Source organism: Empidonax traillii, unplaced genomic scaffold, assembly GCF_003031625.1.
Source record: "Empidonax traillii isolate 1590-97213 ecotype Southwest subspecies unplaced genomic scaffold, ASM303162v1 scaffold433:size1479616, whole genome shotgun sequence".
Classification (NCBI taxonomy): Eukaryota; Metazoa; Chordata; class Aves; order Passeriformes; family Tyrannidae; genus Empidonax; species Empidonax traillii.
The window spans coordinates 467,831-489,252 of NW_020955626.1; the positions used below are offsets into that span (position 1 = coordinate 467,831).

A 21,422-nucleotide genomic window follows, 5' to 3' on the forward strand; every position below is an offset into this window, starting at 1 on the left:
CATAAATCGTGGCAGCGCGGCGAGTATCAACAGCTGCATTTTACTATTTCAGCCCGTCAGTTTACACTGTCTCCATCACGGCAAATTCCTGTCAGCTGCACTCTCGCTAACACAATTCCTATGTTTTGCCTGGCAGTAAATGGACGCTCCTGCCCCAGCATCATCTAAACAACTCTGTTAACATTTGCCCCCGAGCGTCTCTCTCTTTGTCCAGTCCCTGTCTTCTAACAGATGTCATCCAAGTCTAATCAAGCATAAAATGGTCATAAATATTTCTTTCTGGTAGATTTCACATTCGCATTTCATGCAGGGACATGATATTTTTCTGCTACCTCCAGGGAGTACCTAATGCAAAAACCAGTTACTTACATTCAAGGCTCATGTTCCTTTAGTAAAATGCAGCACATGTTCTCAGTTCAAAGACATAAAAAGGCGCAAGACTTTATCTTCTTTTGTTTAACTGCACCTTTTTTTTTTTTTTTTTTAATACCGTGTGCCACAGCCCCCATCTAGGTATGACATTGTCCTTTGCTTAACAGGCAAACGCACAGCACTGAATTCTGACCCTGCTACTCTCAAGCACAAACATTTCTGAATTTCATACTCCCATAGCTTAATTGTTGCAGAAAATATAGATCATTTTTTTCCTCGGCTATTTCATTTACCAACCTATTTAAAGAATTCACAAGATTAGAAAGGCATCTCTATTTTGGTTCCCTTATGCAAAATTTTGCAACCTACGTCATCTTATCTCATTAAAAACAGTTAAATGATTCTAGGATACAAATTTAAGGTTCATGCCTGTTTAACAGCTGATAATCACGAGATGCAAGCAATTTCCCCTGCTTAAACTTTGAAACTATTCAAGATAGTGAATTCTTCCTAATGTTAAAATCATCAGAAAAATTATATTTACCCTTGGTTAAACCTAGTCAATAATATGTCAGATTGGAAAACAAAACTAACCTCGGATTATTCACAAATCCCTATGTCTTATTATTTTTTCCCCTTTATGTTTGTCAGAGCAGAAACATGCCATGGCTATTTAAAGAGAACCACACAACACTTAAGGATATAGATCACAACAGTGAGGCTGTTTTTCCTCCTCCTTCTCCACTGAGCCTAATATTTGATTACTGTTAGTCAAATCAAGCTTTCAGGCAAATAATCTCCATTTTTTAAGTTAATGAGATGTGGTCATGTCGACAACAGCTTGCAGAAACTTTTAATTCCAATTCCTGCAGGCTGTGCTGGCCTCTTTTACAGCAACCACGGTATGAATGAGTCAAATTTGCCAAAATGGCTTATGTAGACAAGTGCACACTTTAAAGAGGCACTAATTAAAAATACCCACTGGTATCATAATTTAAATACCATGAAAATAAACTGTAAAAGTAGCTCAGCTACAATCTTATGACTTTCCTTAGAGCTCGTTTACTTTAACTAGATGATGTTTTATTGCAGATGTATTCCTGGCTAAAAACAATTTTACGTCTTGGAGGAATTCAAGATTTTGATATAATTAAACAATTTATGTTAATATTTGTTTCACATAAGCTATTAAGCAAGCCCCCCAGAACAAGTGCTAATTGAGAAAGATGCAAAGAAGTAGAGTGCTGAAGTAAGCAGCAAATTTATACTGTTGATTTACTGCTCTATCTGCAACTTCCCCCCTCATTACAGCCCTCTTTCCCCCTCTCACTCTGCTATAAGGCTCCCAGCTGTACTGAATCCCATTAAAACACTTTCCTTGGATGCTATTATCTACTGCTTTCCTCAAAAAAGGAAGAAGAGGAAAAGGGAGAAGGAGAGGTGGAGCTTGGTATTATTCTCGATGCACTTCCCTGGCCACAACTTCTCCAAAATCCCTTCTGCCTTTCTGTTTTTTTGGCAAGGAATGTGAGAGGCACAGCTGTAGTGTAACAAAAGGAGACGTGAGACCAAAAATAAAATAAAAAAAAAGTTGGTGCTGAGAGGGTTAAACCTATTTAAGGGGTTAAATATGCAATTACCGCTGACTAAAACCAGAGAGACATATAGATAAATAGAAGAAATGAAGTCCCCAGGTTCCATTCAGAAGCCTTCATCACATTACTACCAGACAGAAAACTCTTTAAGTACCATTTTCAGATGTTAAATCATTGTTCGTGCAGCACATATTCTCACTATTCCTGGGGGAACAATATCTGAAGACAGCGTGCTAACAAATGCAATCCAGTAAACAGGCATTTTTCCTCTTGTTGTTAGTACCTTTGTGTTCCAGCTCCCAGCTCTGTCATCCATGCCTTCTCTCTGCTTTGAAGTTAAAGTACTGAATGAGCGTTGTCATCTATTATCCAGAGTGTGCATGTAGATTATAAATAAGAAATAAAAGTGACTTTCAGTACACTGCTTTTGCATTAGCAAGTTGCCTTCTCTGTTACCTCCTCTGTCCTTCATACTTTGCTACCAACATTATATTAAAAATATGACTTTAAGTGTTTCTTATAGAATGCTATAAAATACGTTCACAGCAGAGACAGAAGTTTTATTGAAACAAACAAGTCCAGCAGTTTAACCAGGTTCATGAGTTCAGCTTCAACAGACTGTTTAACCCTTATCTGCAGATGTCCTTCAGGGCCCCGGCACATTAATTGCATCCCTGGCTTCTTTTGCATGCACACTACTGAACACAGAGCTATTAATTACACTGGAGTTTATTTACAGAAAGAGCCTTTTCCACTATCGATCCATTATTTATTAATATTTTCTGGCCTAACGATCTCATCACATTTTTCTTTTTAAGGCCCTGAATAAACACTTTGCACACAAGTAACAGTGCTGACCTATTTCAACTGCATCTGCTTGTACCTGGGTCAGAAAACTCATCTCCATGAACATCTCATATGTTAGAGACTTTGAAACATTTCTCCCTTTGCTCACCTGAAGGAAGAGGCAAGCACAGCCTGCACTTCAAGAGATCAATCCCTTTAATCTTCAGGTAATCACACCATAGGATCCTGGAACAGTTTGGGTGGCAAGGTACCTTAAAGATCATTTAGTTCCAAGGCTCCTACAGGGACACCTTCCACTTCCCTCTGCCTTCAGATGGCTTCACCAAGCACCACTTCAGGTGTCCTAATCCACACACACCACCAAACTTATGGCAGTTTAGGAAGACAAGGAGAAAGGTGTTTGAAGCGCTGAGGGGTAGTGGGCATCTGGAGAAGGTGGGGACCAAAGATGTGTGTAAAGATCTTTATCCTGGCCCTGCTCCAGTGGGGAATCCCCTGGGCCACCTCCAGGCAGGGGTACAATTGATACAGGTATCACACACCAGCTGCCCAGATGTGCCTCTGCAAAAAAACAAACAGGTTCTGGGGAAGTCCAAGCAGAGCCAAAACTGGCTGAGCCCAAAGCCAGCACTGCACAACAAGCTGGAACCACAGAATCATTTAGGTTAGAAAAGACCTCTAGGATCACCAAGTCCAGCTCTTAACCCAGCACTGCCAAGTCACAAAGGCCAGCTTTGGGAAGAGTAAGAACAAGCCTGGGAAAAATACACTTCTAAATAAATAATAAACCTTTTACACTTAATAAATTCCTCGTTATTGAGCGGAACATCCATTTTAGAGGACCAAAAGCATACTCATGCACCTAGCTTCCCTTCAGCTCCACATCCAGCTCAAAGTCTTGGTAGACTTCCACAATATTTATGTTGTTCAAGATGATGGGAGCACAGAGACCTGAGGACCAAAGCTCCTCTGGAGAGGGAGTGGAAAAGGCCGGATGGGATACACCATGCAGGGACTGGCAGTACCCTGGCTGCCACCTGCAAAACTATGTGATCAGCAAGATTTCTTGAAAGGAGAATCCCTCAGTGCAGCTCCTCTGCAGATGGCAGCAGCTCTGGGAGGCAGAAGGGAAACCCCTTGGTTCTTCTGGCTGGGCAGAAATATTTGCAGTACATCTGTGGCTGAGTACGGGCTGCTCAGGTAAGGAATCCGCAGGGCAGGCACACAGGAGCTCTCCTTCCCTTCATCCCTCCAGGTGTCCTGGATCTTTCTTCTTTTCATCCTTTTGGATAAACAATAATGATATAAGGAGGTTCAAGCACAGTCCAGTGTTTTTCACTCAGACATATGGGAGCCAGTCCTTTCAAAAATGCTTTCAGTGAAAGGTTCAAGTGCCTGTAAAGACTGGGGCAAACCAGTAATGATTTCCAAGGCTGTCACCTACTGCCTGTCCATAACATCAACAAGAAAAAAAATCAGATGGAAAAAACCAGAACGGAAGAAGACGCACATATCCCTTCCTTCCCTCCACCAGGATAAGATGAAAATGTGATTGTGCCAAACAGCCTTTCATTAGCAGATAGCACATCTGCAGGCAGCTCAAACAGGCTGCAGAGCCGCATCCTCCGTTCCCTTAGGTAAGGCAGCAGTGGATGGTGCAATGTCTGGATGCACATGTAGTATCAGCAATCCCATGTCAGTGTGAAGAGCAAGCTGTCGATCCCTCCATCAGTGCCAGTCCAGCCACAGGAGCTCCCTCCAGCTCTGGGAAGGCACCAAGTGTGAGGCCTGACCTTGTCTTAACCCTGGGGAAAGGGGCAGCCCTCGTGTCCTTGGCATTCACTGCTGGATGCCTGTTGAACATATGAGAACATGAAGGGGTACTTTTTCTCTGCTAGGGGCCAGTTTTCCATCCAGCTCCTGTCCACAGGACTGAACAAACTGAGCCCCAGCCTGGCTCCCTTACTCAGCAAGTTCATGTCTCGCCCAAGATGACGAACAGGTACATACTCCCAGGTTTCACGAATTCATTTAACAAGAGTTGTATCTCCCCAGCACAGGGGGATCAGCTCCTAAAGACAAGATGAGAGGAGGTGAAAAGCTGGTCTTAGGAAACATGAGATCAGGTACGAAAGGGATTCTTTGCTGTCAAAGCACAATATGTCAGCTTGTGATAAACCTGAATTGCTTCATATACCAAGGATCACTAGACATTAGCTGCTTTTTATACGCCAATATGGTGCAGAGGTTTCAGAGGGAATATTGTTTTATGTTGATCATGATAAAACTCTCTGTAGCTTTGATAAAGCCTGCATACAGGCTTTTCATTCAAACTAATGAGTGATGCTGGCTGCTGGATGCCGAGGCACGCTCTTGATGCTTTCCAGTGGTTCAACTCGTAACTAGGAATCAATTCAGCCAGGATAAGCAAGAGTGTTACTCATCTAAAGGATTCTGAACGATGATCCCGTTCCCTGTGTGTTCCCTGGGTACATCTGAAAAGGTATGGTGACAAAGGGAGCACCACATGTTGGCAAAGTGCATCTCTTAGCAGAGGGATCTCCTGGGTTCAGCCTGCTCTGAGCGAACAGTTGGCTCACACTGTAATCAGCCATCAAACAGCTCAGGCCCTCTGGGCGATTCACTTAGCACAGGCCTTTTGCTGCTCTGTTTTCCAACATCTGTTTCAATGCCTGTCATCTCCCTGCTTTAAACAAATGTACTGCAGATGTCTTGTCTTGCGGACGACAGAGACTTGGCAAAGACAGGAACAGAGGCCTCCAAATGACAGAGGCGCAGCTAAGGCAGTTATTGGGGGGTTCTGGATGGACTCCGTGCACTAAACACAAAATGAGATTTTACACTCACACCCCCACCCCATCTCCCCCTTTGAACTTCTGTTTTCTCCTTCAGATTGGAGAGACCGGTGAAGGACAGGGATCAGGATGCAGACTGAGATGCAGCCTACTCAGAAACATGTGGCCTGAGTCTTCTCAAAAGATTTATCATTGACATATGCAATTAAACAGGAAGACACACTCATTTGCTCACCTTTTGTTCCGAGGACAATCTGATACAAGACTGGACACAGAGGGACACAATGTGTGGTAAAGATAATGGCTTCCAAGACAAGACTGTGGCCTGAAAACAGCAAAGAGACTTCCTCGGGCTAAGACTCTGCTTCTGGAAGAACCAATATATGAAATGGGATACAGAGGGAATAGGGACAGGTTACTGTGAGGGGTCTCCAGGCACATTCATCCTACAATGTTCTTATTACGCAAACCCAGATTGAGCTTCCACTAGGAAAATCAGCTCACTGAGACCTGGAGTTCTGTAGTTTTGCAAGGGCTACTTTTGTCCCTGTGAACATATTCTACCTGCAGCTGTTTGAGGTCTGGCCGCGGTGAGTTATGTAGCCAATAAGACTGCAACAAAATTACTGCTCGTTGGGTGTGTATCATGGGTCACTCTCAGATGGAATTAGACAGCAAATGTGTTTAAGAAGTCAATCTTTTTTTAAGAACAACACAGATGAACTAACAGGCAAGTCAGAAAATCTGTGGATGATACTACATTGGAACAGAATGAAAAGATGGGAGAAGAAAGTGCGAAAAAATTGTCTGTAAAAATGGGATGGCATTCATTAAGGATAAATTATAAGATGCTACAATTCAGCTGGAATATCCAAACTTTCTAAATACAGCAAGGACGACAACTGATTACACAGCACTTCTTAGAGGGGGAAAAGAAAGCCTAAGGATTACAAGGGATCACAAGTTGAATACGAGTCAACAGGGTCATGCTGTTGCAAAAATGCCATGTACTACATTCAGATGCACAAACAGGAGCACTGCCTGCAAGTTATACATGAGAAATTAATTGTCTCCACTTGCTCCAGAAAGACTTCAGTTAGAGGATCAAATCACTGGAGCACTGCAATTCAAGATGACTGGAGACAGTCCAGAAGACAGTGACCAGACTGACCACAGGTCTGGAGAACAGGATGGACAAGGACAGAGCTAAGACTGCTTCGGTTCTGAGAAGACAGAAGGTACAGACATGGGAACAGAATTCATGTAGGGAAAGGGGTGCTGCAACAAGAAAGGAATCTGCTCTCTGACTGTTCCAGAAGAGGGAAGAGGTGGTACCTGAGAGGAGCCTAAAAGAAAGCTGGAGAGGGACTTTTTACAAGGGTATGTAGTGACAGAACAAGAGGTAATGGCTTCAAACTGACAGAGGGCAGGTTTAAGTTAGATACCAGAAAGAAATTCTTCCTGATGAGGGTGGTGAGGCACTGAACAGGTTGTCCAGAAGCACTTGTGGATTCCCCATCCCTGGAAGTGCTCAAGACCAGGTTGGATGTGGCCTGGAGCAACCTCGTCTAGTGCAAGGTGTCCCTGCCTATGGTAGGGGATTGTAACAAGATAATCTTTAAAATTTCTTCCAACCCAAGCCATTCAATGACTCCATGATTCTAGAACAAGCTTTTTGATAAAGCATTGGGAATAAACTTCTCACAGGAGAGTAAAAACCAGAAGATTTTGCCTGGGCAGGAGTGAAACCTCCCTTGACAGACCAGTGAAACACAAATCAGGCAGACTAAGAAGCATCAAAGACACACTCTACTCCTGCCTTTGCTCTGCACGGAAAGACTGAAACAACAACAACAACAAAAGTCTATTTTTCCAAAATCCACAGAAAAAAAAAAAAAAAGGTTAAGTCTAAGAGGACTTCACAGCAAACCTGGGGTGCTGGGCTGCCCTGTTCTGAGTGTGGCTGCAGCCCAGCCAGGCCATCAGCCACCACCAGAGAAGTTGCTACTGCAGGCTCTCAGTGACCTTGGAAGGATCCCCAAACGTGAGCGCGGCACGCGCTTCCCTGCCCCCAGGGAAAGGCACATATTTTTGCTCGCACTTTATGAATCTTTGACATACAGTCTCTATGACACAGCCTTGGAAGACCATATCTTTTATTTATTATGCCTAGCAATTGTCCTTGTAACCAATTAGGAAAAAAAGCAGGTGGTCAACAGAAACTCTGCAAAATAAAACCCCTCAGCAAAGCAAACACCGTACCTTTCGGAGCAAGAAAAAATACTGTAAACAGAGCTAATCACTGCTAAACCCTTATAATCCAGTCCTTGCCCAAGTTAAGAGACTGAAACCAAGAGTAAAACACTTCAAAAAGCATTAATCAGAGGAACTGGTGAATCATTTCTCAAGATAAAGACAGAGTCAGAACTATTTTAAACTCCAGATGCTGTGTTGTGGAAAGGGGCTCAAACCCATCCTGGCAGACTGGACTAAGGGGCCAGGGTCCCACACCATCCAACGGGATGGCTGTTCCAGGGACTGCCAGCAGTCGTGAGGAAGACTTGTCAAACAGAAAAGAGCCCACTTTTAGCTCCTCTATAAAACAGCTACAGTTACCAGCATTCCCTGTACCTTGCTGAGTATTATATTCAATAATATTAATAGGCTCATATTTACCGTATCTTAAAAGCTAACAATCCCATTGCCAGCGCTAATTAAAAAGACAAGAAGCAGAAAAGAAGCAGTGGATTATTTCTTCAATATGGTTTCACACCTAGATTTAATAAAACCTGCTTTCGTGTTATAACCTTACATTTGTTTCAAGAACACTATAAAAGATAAGTCTGCTTTTTGTTGTTTATTGACTTGGAGGGTTTTCTTTCAGATCTGTAATGCAGCATTACAGCTATAGGAAGGCAAAGAAGTAAAGATTGCTTTCCCTGAACAAATCAAGTGCTTCTGCTACCAGAATGCCATGTCTGGGATGACGGCTGGGAAGAAACCAGCACAGCTATTCAGAGAGGAGAACACTGAATACACAACCAGACACAAAAATGCAGCACTGGGGAGGTTTATCTGTAACAAAACCTCCCTGTGACCTTACAGAAAGCACTTCACCTGGAGCTCCACGTGAATGCCACAGCCAGCTTTTCCAGGGGATGGACTGAATGGTTCCTTCCCTGCCACAAACACGGAGCTCCCACACCTGCACACTCAGCACGTCGGACGCCTTCATCCACACCCACCTGCTCGGCATGTGCATGCCAAGCGCAGTACACATTCCCAGTGGGAATTCCTTACTGCACCACAGCACACAACCTACCAAATAAAAATACTTGCTTGCTTAGCCTGCAACTGAGGATAAAATAACGACAGACAGAGCAGTGCCTCTTCATCAAAAATGTTGCAGGCTTTCCAACAAAATCTAGAAGAGCTGCTTTCCATACACACATCTCCATCCTTCCCTGAGTCTGAAGAAGCGGAATGACAAAGGAGTGGGTATGCAATGCAATACAACATCAAATCATAGAATGCTTTGGGTTGGAGGGACCTTAAAGTTCATCTAGTCCAATGCCCCTGCCATTGGAAGGGGCACCTTCCACTAGAAAAGGTTACTCAGAACCCCGTCCAGCCTGGCCTTGAACATTTCCAGGGATGGGGCATCCACAGCTTCTCTGGGAAACCTGTGCCAGGGCCTCATCATCCTCACCAACCTCACAGTAAATAATTTTTTCCTAATATCCTCTCTAAACCTACTGTCAAGTTTGAAGCCATTCCCCCTTGTCCTGTCACTCTAGGCCCTTGCAAAAAGTCTCTCTCCGTCTTCCTTGTCAGCTCCATTCAGGTACTCCAAGGCTGTAAATAGGTCACCCCAAAGCTGCCTCTTCTCCAGGCACAACAATCCCAATTACCTTAGCCTTTCCTTGTGGGAGAGGTGCTCCATCCCAAAGTCAAGATAAACTACAGCCAAAAGCCAGAGCTTCTCCTAGGTGAGCTCATCTTTAGATCAAGTTTCTCATTTAAGCAGAGGCCAGAAGAATTCTCCTGGAGACTGCTGAGACTGGATTGTGAGGGTCTGAGCACTCCAAATGCTTTCACATCCACGAGGAAAACTATACCCCATCCCATTCCTAATTTTTCCTGCAAGATGCTGGGCCCCACTACTTCATAACAAGTTCCATTCTCCTTCCCTGTGCCTGCCTGACCTTTCTCCTTCAGTGAATCACTTAATTATCTGGAAATAGAAATACAAAAAGATGATGGCTTAAAAACACAAATGCTCGAGCTTCATCCGTGAGAGAGCAGCCAATCCCTCCGAAGTTGTGGGTCTGCTGCTGATTAAGGATGGCAGAAGGTTCTTGGGAAGATCCACCCTCTGCCCACACAGCCCCTGGAAACAGCTAGGGACCCTACCCCTATTTCAGCACATATCTCAACAATTACTGGAAAAAGGAGTCAAAAAGAATGTCAGACGGGGTCTTACAACATTTCGCTAGTGTTGCAGTTCTTTCCTGGCAGAAGTTTTTCAGTATTGGTGATAACAACAAGGAAAATTTAAGGAAAACTTGATTTGAGCACGTCAACAGCAACCACATTCCTTTGGCTTGTGATCACTCTAACTCAAACAGACAAGATCCACAACTCCCCCCCCTTCCTGCACTTTATTTCCAGGTAGAGTTTGTTAAAGCCTGAAATCTCACCTGAACTTTGGAAAGTCTTTCTGGAAAAAAAAAAAAGGGGGGGGAAAAAAAAAAAGACCCATACACAAATATTTGGCTAAGCAACCCATAGCAAATTGCGTAATGCCAGTTAAAAGTTGTGTTTTTTAAGTATCAGCCCCAGAGGTTTTATCTGAAATAAAATCCTGATTACTTCAGATTCTGTGGAGGCAAACTGTGACCCTGCTCTGCATCTCCAAATTTGAAACATTTGTGTTGTGCCCCTTGATAATGATGCCTCCTGCTAGAAAAGAAAAAAATCCTTTCAAAAACTTACTTTTTTTATTAAATAAGGTAAGAAGGCCCCAAACATGCTTATAAGAATCAGTTCAGCCTTGAAGCTTGATCAAAAGAGGTCACCCAAACTTGGGACTCCAGTGCTCTACCAAGCAAAAACGATCCATCTCCAGGCATGCAGCTGCGTGCCCAGCGATGTTTCTGTCTGCAACCACCCCAGTCCCCAATCCTGGGGCCATTAAATGAGAATCAGGATTAGGTCAGCACACAGAACACAAGGAATTATATCCATTTCTTGCATCCTCCTCCTTGGTTTGCCTGGGAACACACCGTGAGAGCTTGGGGCAAAGGGGAGAACTGCATTGATGAGTTTTAAAACGCGTTGTCAGAGAGATTAAATAGCCCAACTCTCCCCAACCTTCACTTTACCAGAGCTACTTTCAGTAGCCAAGAAGGGAAAAAAAAAAAAAAAAAAAAGAAAGAAAAGAAAAAAGAAAAACCCCTAAAAGAAAAAGAAGAAATGTGATTAAAAATAAATTGAAAAGCCCAACTTGTAATAAAGCTGGCACTTGCCCCAGGCTTCAGGGATGTTTGAGACTATACACTCCACAGACACAATCTACAGATTTTATAGGGAGAGGAAAAAAAAAAAAAAGAGAGATTTGCACTATTTAAAACAGGTTGCAAATACAGTTTATGTTTTAGAAATGCAGGGAGCACAGCTACCAAAATACAGAATGCAGCTACGAAACAAGCAACACTGTCCTAAAAAACTGTCATTATATAATATCACTGTTTACACTAAGCCTTCAAAAAATACCTTCTGTTATTTTTTTTTTAATTAATGGGGTGCTATACAGTTAAATAAACTCACGAAGAGCATTCATGATTTCTGCATTTTTACTCCATATCCCAATCTTTATTTAAAACATTACTGTTATAAATTACAACAGTACTGTTAATATTCTTCTCACTTGCTGGGATACCCACTGGAGCTCCACGGGAGAAGGAGCATAACGCAGGAAACCATGGCATTTGATTCTGCTCTTATTTAAATGTTTTAAAGTCAGACAAAACGCCATCGAAACCAAGGGCTACTGAAAACCTCTGCAATTCTGCTGCTGGTCCTAAGACACTGCCAAACAACCCTCCCTACATGCAGCGCGTCTCCAAATAAAGTTAAATTACTTCTAAAATATCAGCAATCCATGCAACTTCTTATTAGTGTGAAATTACTTAAGCCTTAATTCAGCAAGGTACTTAAGCACATTCCTAATTTTACAGGCATGAGACATACCAGTGACCTTAATCAGACTAGTCATGCACTTACATTTAGGCACATGCTTAAGCATCTTGCAGTGCTAAAAGCCTCGATGAGGAACAGTTCCACGTGAATTAAAGGCTGCTTTACACCTTCATAGGCACACTACCATTTTTATTTATATATATATATATATTTGCTAAAAATAAGTGGTTGCACCACTTATTAGACAACCCTTAAAACATGAAGATCACTGGAGGAGGAACAGTCTCTATTAATTTTAATAACACCAATCACTTGAAATAGACTTTTAATTCATATCTGATGCTTACTGAATGCCTTTCCCAGTGTACACACGTGCTGGGTAACAGCTTTAAAGCATTCCTTTGCGGACTTTCCCTAAACAGCACTCCTGAATGTGTAACTTTATTGCTTATGAGTAAGCATAGGCAAATATAAGGGGAGGGTGCACACCTACGAAAACAGCTGGGAACAAACATACCACTGCTGAATTTTCACAGGAGATGCAAGGCTAAAAAAACAACCCAGCAAACATATTTCAGAAGCTACATCTCTTCAAAGAGCCCACAGAAACCTAAATGATTACTGCACGATCTTAATTTACCTGGAGAAGTAAAAGCAGCTATTGTTAATAAACAAATAAAAAAATAAATACAGAAAGAGGCATCCACAGCCTAGAGAGGACTTCTGGATTTGGATGTGCACCTAATCCAGGTGGTTCCATGTCTAATGACCCAGCTTCTGCAGGTCCATGCTTGCACCTGCACACACAACTGCAGAGCTCTGGGTGCCAACGTCAAGGTCCTCTGAGGACTCAGGTTTATGCAGTTATTTATCAAAGACCTCAGAAGCAAAATAAAACAAAACCAAGACAAGGAGAAAACAATAATCTCAGTAAGTGCAACTAAGTAATAGTTTCCCCTTACCCTTCAACAGTTAGAGAAAATTTAAGGCTTGTTGATGTCAATAAGTAGTTATAACAAAGACATTAGTAATAGTGAGGATAGAGAATGCTGTGTGAATGTTCTCAGCATGGTTCATTGACAAGGGATCTAAAAATTGAATTATTAAGGAAAAAAAATCATTGATTCTAAAATCTAGGCAAGGTAGCCAGCCTATGCTAAAACTTATTTGATTTTTCCAGCGCCGCCTCATTCCTAACCTCTCAGAGCCACAGCTTTTCCATTGAAAAGCAAAAGACATTTTACGCACAATTTTCCCTCTACTAGAAAGAGGTATATTGTGCCCTTCAGTGAACATAAAATTGATATTATCGTCTCTTAGTTTATATCTCACTACTTAACCTTCAGATTAAAAGTTATTATATTTGAATGACTAAAAAGACATCATGTCACCTTCCGTTCAATGTTGGGAGATGGGAGAACTTGGGGGAAAAGTCTGAATGATAAAAGCACAGAAGTTACCAAGAGCATAAAGTTGTTTTTCACATTCCCTGATGAATCAGCGCAAGCTCTACAAACGCAGTCATCTTTTCGCCATGTTGTAATCTTCAATTATCAGGGTACTACAATACAAAATCAGACACAATCCAGTAGCCTGCATGGAGTTTAATCTATACTTTAAAATGGCTCCTTCAATAGCAACAGCAGTTTAATAATTAGGCTTTATGCCTCTTTGGACGAAATGACTCAACACAGACGCTCCCTCAAAGTCTTAACAAACAATTTTGGTCGAACCCAGTTATGTCAATATGAAACAAAGACTTTATCTTGGATCTAATTTAGCAGTTTTGCTCTACAGAGGTAAGTCCACATCGCGATCAATGGGACTGTAAAACTCCTGATGCGGTTTGTAACCTCTCCTCACACGTTTCGGAAATAAGAAAAAAAAACCTCACTGATGTAAAAAAAAAAAAAAAAATTACTTTCATTTACACTGTGATATATTCAGATTTCTTTCTAGTCAAATCTTCTTTTTGATCTGCCCAATTAAAGCAACCTCTCAACGATACACTGAATCCCCCATTTCTTGCACATTCCCCTTGTCTTTGAACATGAACACAATGTGAAGAACCCACATTTCCCTCTGGAATTCTCTTCCCTCAATCTAATGCTTCACACCTCAACATTTCATGAAACAGCCACTGCTAAAGGGCCCAAGAGTGGCATCTTCACACTGATACCACAAATACCCCATTTTCAGTCACTGACTTATGAACAGAATCTAGTTAAAATTTCTTTTTTCTATCAAACATTCCTTTATATGTGAACAAAACTGTATTTTTCATTTGTATACATTTACTGAAATAGAAGTACCAAACAGGATATAATGCCATCAATTTTTTTTCGAGGAAAACCCTTTCTTTCCTCACTTTGTGGACACATGGCAAAACTAGTATTTATCTAAATTCCTCAGAAAGCTTGAAGTGACACTTCATAATTACAGTATAGTTCAGCTCAAAGACGAAGCGAAGAAAACAAACTTCCCCACAATTCCTTATATAAACCTCCTCCTTCTTTCTCCATGTACCAGTTGCGTTTGTGTCGCTACTTCAGTTTGTCATAAACACAGTCACCTTGTAACCCTCTTTATCAAGCAATCTATGCACTACCTAAAAGTACACCAGGCTCCATCAGACAAGCTATAGGTTTACGTTACCCAAACATTCCAATTCTGCCTGCTCAGCGCAGGTTGTCAATAAATGCAAGCAATTGCAAAACAGCAGTGTGTGTTTTTTTTTTTCCTTAAGAGAACACTGATACGAGCCTGCCAGTTCTGCAAAATAAACCCTCTGCAATCTCTGCAGCTAATCTGTCAACAAATTACTATTAAAGTCATACCTCCTCAAAGTTCAAAAGCATTCTGGATTAGACAAAGATACTGAGTTTTATACTCATGGGGCAGTACTTGAAGTTACGGTATCAAAGTGGATCTTGCTATTGATGTGGAGAGGTTTGTATTTCTGCCACCGCGCAACACAGCGCTTGGTGTCTTGCTGCTACATATCAGGATTCAACTTTGTAATCATTCTCTTTGTTCAATTCATAGTCTTGTTTCGCTGCTAATAACGTGAAGAACACTTTAATGAATAGTCCTGAGGATAAAAATAAAACGCAATAAATAATATTTATTTTATAAGCTTAAAAAAAAAAAAAGTAAAGAAGAAAAAAGAACTGGCTGAGGCATCAAACCTTGTATTTGAGTAGACGTCAGAAACCACTGAAGCAACTACAGCTGTGATCATGTATATTAAAAGGCAGTTTGTCCCCATGAGTCTTTTATTTTTTACTGCTTGGTAGGCAAGAGTCACCCCATCATTACATACCTTCTGCCCAAGCTTCCCTTGCCCAGCTTGACCTTCTGCCTGTGGATCACTTTGACACTCATTTTGCACCTCCCAGATGTCTCTGATGATGCCTCAGAGCCAAGAGATGTTGCCAGACTGCCTGGTACCCTATTCCCAGGTTTTTTGACCCATCCCTTGGTTCTGTCTCTGTGGGCACCTTAGGAGGAATCTCCTGAGCCCTGCTGCCTTATCCCATGCCAAATGCCCGCTCTGATCTCTTTAGGAAGTCCAACGACCCAGGCAACCTTCACTCTGCCTCGAGGCTTTATAAGCACATCACCAAAACCCTACCCATTCTACCTCATCCTGACAACCATTCCCATGGGATGCTGACCTCCTGCACCTGTGGAGTCAGCAGCAGTGGGAAGGCCACTTCTCCCATTCTCAGCAGGTGCCAAAACACTGAGGGGAAAAAGTTTTCCTTCCCTTATAGTTTGGTTCTGGGGGTGACTTCTCCTCTATGTATTTGCATTTTTACCCAACTCTTTCACAGATGTACTGTCCCTGAAGAGTCACTTGTATTGCTTTGGCTCTCTTACTTCACGATTACAAATATAAACATCAGTTGGAGCTATTTGGCTTTATTACACATAGCAGAACTCATCCCCACGTTTGCTACTCCCAGCTTAACAGTACATTTTACGAGATTGCTAATGCTAAAATAATTGAGCATCACATCACTCTCTGTCTCCTTGCATGGCAGAATCACCCTAACATGACATGGGAAGCATAAAACTTGTCCTGCAAGTCCTCCCTGCACTTACAATGAGAGTGATCACACCGTACACCGCTCCTGCAAACATATGAACATCTGTGGTGCTCTATATTTTTTCCAGGGTAAAATATTTACAAGTTTGCAAACCCATTAAAACTTCCTAAAAAAAAAAAACCCTGAACCATTTCTGTTTTCCTCTCTCATACTAACAAAGCTATTAGTCCTTGTAAATGCATAAATTTCACAAAGAATGTGACCTGAAATTCAGCACAGATGCTTTCACGAGCCACTCTATGTCCAGGTTTCACTGTTCTGCCACTCTCATCATGGGAATACACAACTAATCACAGTAGCAAAGCTCAAACTACCCACCAATTTATTTTTTTTTTTCCAGACAAAACAAGTGCCAGGTGGCAAAATGAAAAGATTTGAATGAAATGCTCTTAAGAAATAGCTGTTTAATTCAGAACTCATTCATTTGTATTGAAGAAGCGTTTTGTAGAACGCATTCTGTTAAGTGACCTGAGAGCATATGTTGTATACGGAGAAACATCTAAACATTATGCTCCATGTTGTATGTGTATCTGTAAATGCTTGCATTAGCTGTCTGAAAACAACGGGGTTTTCTTCTTTTCAGCGTTTAAAAATATTTTCCAAACACCAAGATTGATATTTTTATGCTAGCTCTGATTACCCTTTTATTGTTATCAGGTTTGGGTTTGCTGGTTATTTTTTTATTTCTAATACCTGTTTTAAACTTTGCAATCAACTGGCTTCATAAAAGATAAACTCCATGGAGAAGTTAGTCATCACAACCAATTAACAGCAGAATTCAAACACAGAACATAAAGGTCTTTTAAGAACTTGGAGAAAAGCAAGATCCCCAACCACATTTACTGTACTGGCAGAGGATAAATAAACTCCCAAGCTAAAATCTGAGCTGCGTGAAAGCAATCCCAAGCCTGGCAATCCCATCCCCAGCCACAGCTCTGCTCTCACTGGGCCAGCTGGGCACGGTTTGGGGAGGGCTGGAGGACCAGCGAAACGAGGAATGAATGGGTGCCACTCCTTAACTGACCGAATGGGCGGTTGTTGAATGACACAACCCACTACACACGAGATGACAACGTTCTCTGAGCCAGCAGGAGCCCTCTGGAGAAGCCCTGGCACAGGGTTAGTAACTGGTGGTAGGAGCAGAGGTCTGAGCCATTCTGGTCCGCAGTGTGCACATGTCTGCACGATCCCCCCTCCCCGTTTCTCCCTGCACAAGGCAGCACTGGAAAATTCCATAGTGCTCCTATGGAAAACGCAGTGTAATTAACTCATTTTGATATGAAGCCTTTTTAAGACAAGACCTTTGTGTTGAACACATTTTACTGTTCCACTCCTCTTATACTGTCCTATATTAATCAAAGCTGTAACCCCTGTTGTCTTTGCACTACGAATCAGAATGTGCCCCTGGCAAAGAATGAGGGAAAAGTCAACAGGAATTAAGTTTCAGTGCAACTGTTTACTCAACTGTGGCCTGCAGTTATTGAAATTTTATCCGTGGTTTTGTGTGACTACTGCAGTAATGAATTCAGCATGGCTGTGATTTTCTCACTGATGGTATTCTCACTTCAAGTAAAAACCTGTAGGATGAAAATGATTGAAACAACCAAAGTCTGTGCATTTAGTATCATCCATTTTTCTGACTTGTTTAATTATGGCAGCTTTCTGTCTTAGGTTGGCAAATGGGGTGCCACGCTCTTCCCCAAGCCTTCCTTCTGCTTTGTTTTGAGCACAGGTTTTTTTCTTCTCCACAACAACCTGCTAAAAAGATCACTGTACACTTAGGGGAGTCTTAACCAGCTGCCAATTGCTTATTTAAAAGGTTTTAAGAATCCTTATTGCATTAGAGAAACTGAGGGTTAGGCGTGAGCGTATTCACCATGGCTCTGCTGCAGTCTTTGTTCCCAAACACATTAATGATACATGCCCAGCACTTTGGTGTAAAATTTCCTCGGAGGGCTTCAGAATTTTATCAGGAAAAAGAAAAAGACAAAACGTATTATGCAGCTAATTTACACTTGTGAACTTGGTCACTTCCCAGAAAAGACACTAATTAAAATACGAAGGCAAAACGCACAATTTGGTTGTGATTCTTCTGAGTTGAGGAGCACTGACATGGGATGTATTTATTTATTTACTCTGACATTCTGCACAGCAGATACCTCCATGGCCTGTCTCACTAATAGAAAACATTCTGTTGATAGAGGTTGCTAGGTTATATTAAAATCTGTTGCAAAAACAAAACCTAACGTTAGTGTATTTTCCACCCAGCGACATATTTTGGAAACCAGTTATTTGTATACAGCAGTTCACCCAATCGCTGCCACCAGACTCAACACATTCAGGCAATGGAAGCAGGCCCTGATCTTTGGGTGTTTCCAGGGAACGATTAAAAAGGGGCCCCGGAAGAGAAGCCCAACCTTTCCCTTTACATTAAGAACCGCAACCCCCTACGGACGAAAAAAACGCGCAGAACGTCACAGGCCAAGTCCTAAAAGCATCGTCTGCCTGGCAAAGGTTGGGGAGTGCGGGTTAAACGCTTCACGCTTTTTCTGTAGGTAGGAAACTTGCAATACATCTTACAGTACCTGCTGCTGCTGGAGATGTGCTATATCTGCAGCCCCAATTTCAACGGAAGGTGTCTCGCCGTTTGATCTCACTTCCCGCAGGCTGCACTCTAGTAAATGGTTGCCACCGCTCGCTCCATTCTGAATGGCTGAACCGTTACTTTTTGTCTCAGTCCCAGATTCTTGCATCATGACTCAAAAACCTGAAATAATTTAGGGGAGGGGGGGGGGGGGGGAAAAAAAAAAAAAAAAAAGCAGCTGTTAAAACAGTTGCTGTATATAAGGAGACATGCCCTGTTTTAAATCCTGCCAAAACTGTAAACATATGTCATTTTCCTTCATACGATTTATCTTTCATTAATGGTTCATGCTACTAGTTTATGTTTATTTATCCGTTGGTACAGCTATAATTTTAGTAAGTTAGTTCTCTTCTAAATATAGTATTATTTGCTCAACATCTTTTTTCCCTTAGAGAAAAAAAAATATTTTTGAACGAACACACAGAATCCATAATTAAATTTCTCTAGTTACATCTGGATGCTTTCCTTTGAAACAGATGAGTCACTCTTGGAAACCTATGATGGACAATATCAAAAACGTGATATACACTGTGTAGGGGCACGGAGGTGAAGCAGAGCAGCAGAGCACTCACTATTTTGTTCTCCATTTTTTTTTTTTTTTTTTGCACCTTTTATTACTCTGAAGCAATTCAGGCTGAGTCTGGGATGTGCTGGACATCATCAGTTTTCATTTGGGGAAAGCTGCTACAACTGCTCACAGAATTAGTCTTGCTGGCCAAATTTTTGGCTGTGGATTTGGTCTGAATTTGGACGCTCTATGGCATTACAGAGAAGAGCCTCCTGTGTTATCTGGCTAAACATAATCTTAGCAGTGATGGTGCATCACAGCCAGCCCTCTCCACTGACTCTTGGTGGATGCCTGTCCCTGGGTGCTTTACCCTCTGTGCTCATCAACAGAGTGATGAGCCAGTGAGTCACAAGCCCCACAGCAAGGATGAGGACAAGCCCCCACTTCCTTACCCCAGAACTCCTGGGATTCACACATTTTCAGGAACTAACATCACCATTTATGCACAAGACACCCCAAACAAAGCATGTATGCAAACTGCTACCTTGGAGATATTCTGATGAATTGTTTTGTAAGTATTTCCACCTGCAAAGCAACACGTTCCAGGGTTTACATGCCACTAACCTGTCCAGCTTCCACCAGCACATCCCTCCCTCCCTCCCTTTGTGCACCTCCTCTCACCCTTACCCAGGTGAGACAGGGTATGGAAAGCCATGATGAGTGTCCCAAGCACTCTTCCTACTCCACACTAACTCATCATGCGCACACATGAGGCAAATGCCTCTGTGCAGGATAGTTTACCTTAAAGTAAGGTGCTTTATATTCAAGGAATAACCTTTCTGAATTCAGTAACTACCCCAAATCAAAAGAAAGAAGGAAGATCCCTTCCCTTCCAATATGTAAGGGAAAACACCAACCAGAAAGGCCAAGAGAAAGCAGTGGGTTAGCACTCCTTGCCCACTCATGTCCGAGGAGGACAAACCACTCATTAATCAGACCCTGCTCCAATCATGACGGGTTATTTTCACGCCAACGGGAGTAGGACAGACTCAGACATCCTGATTACATTTAAATAAATTTCAGCTGGTCCATGGAAACTTCTTTCAATCTGTTTTGCTAAATCTTCAAATTATGCCAGGGGACAAAAGGGCTCAGGGGCTCATTATAAAGCTTCTGTCAACTCCCCTGTAAAAGCCCCAAAGATCTAAACAAACCTACAGCTTTCCCAACACCACTAGGAAATGCTTTTGGGTTTTAACATGATCCTGCTCCAACACAGAATGAACATGGTGTGTTTTTCATTTTCAGCACTGTAAGAAAAGCCCACAAGCACGGTAAGGTCTAAATAAGTGTTTACATCTAACAGGCAAGGCTGGATTATACACCATACACCAGGCAGCCACTGCATGGCACAGGTTGCTTCTGAAGAAGAGAGAGGAGTGAGAGTCTCCAGACAGCTCTCAAGTCACTCAAGGGTACACCATGCAATTTTTATATGCTACACTACTAAAAAGGACATACCTCTTTTAACCAGAGATAAATCAAGAAGAAAGAACTGATGTAATAATTTTCAGTTTCCACCCAAATTTGAGGTCAAGTCTCAACTACAGAAAATGGAGCACTATGTTAATTTAACTCAGCAGGTAATGAGGAGAAGGACGACCACCAGGAAAGACCGTTTAGCAGGTTAAACCCAGAGACTCATGTCTTTGACTGTCTTGATGCACCACAATTATGGTGGGTGCATGTGCCCACCTCATAGACCAAAGCCAACGGAGGAAGGACACACTAAAGAACTGGTGGAAGATGCCTCCAGCAGACCCTGTGGCGGAAAGAGATGCTAAAACCAATGTGCCAGAACAGTAAAGAAGCACATCTCATTTTCCAACGCTTCTGATGCAACAAACTGGAAGCAAGAACGTGGATAAACTACCAGGAGAGTCAGAGAAAGCACCTGCAAGGCTCCGAGGTGCTTCTGACAGCAGCAAGAAGAATGTGCACCACTGAGGAGCAGATCCATCACTGCCTGATCACAACTGTTTGGCTTGCCCTTCTGAGCAAAATATCTCCAGGACACAGAAAATAATTCACAACCAAACTCATCAAGAAATTATTTACTGTCTCTAGAACTGCAAAAATGCTCCTGAAAAGAAAGAAAACCAGTAGAAATTGCTACCATTTTTCCTACCAATGGGACTAAGAAGAAGATGGATTATTTATTGTATTTGGTCATAAAAAGATCACAGTTCCTGAAAACCTTTTCCATGACAAATTTCATGCCCTATTTTAGCAGCTGCACAGGGCTGGCCCTGGCCCCTCCACTGGTTGTGACCACCCTACAGAGCAGCAGCTACCAAAGAAATAAGG

General features: G+C 42.1%; 1 protein-coding gene across 25 annotated transcripts in view; it reads right to left on the bottom strand.

Annotated features, from left to right (window-relative positions):
* Positions 1-21,422, bottom strand: part of FOXP1 (forkhead box P1) — a 384,733-nt gene that overhangs the window by 147,916 nt on the left and 215,395 nt on the right. For 23 of the 25 annotated variants that reach the window (XM_027894563.1, XM_027894558.1, XM_027894562.1 and 20 more), the window contains one exon: positions 18,489-18,670. In XM_027894563.1, the coding sequence (XP_027750364.1) occupies positions 18,489-18,659 (171 nt within the window). In that variant the 5' untranslated portion in view covers positions 18,660-18,670. Of the gene's footprint in view, positions 1-5,825; positions 5,972-18,488; positions 18,671-19,599; positions 19,624-21,422 lie in introns of those variants that run through there. The other 2 variants (XM_027894556.1, XM_027894565.1) reach the window with 2 other exon arrangements.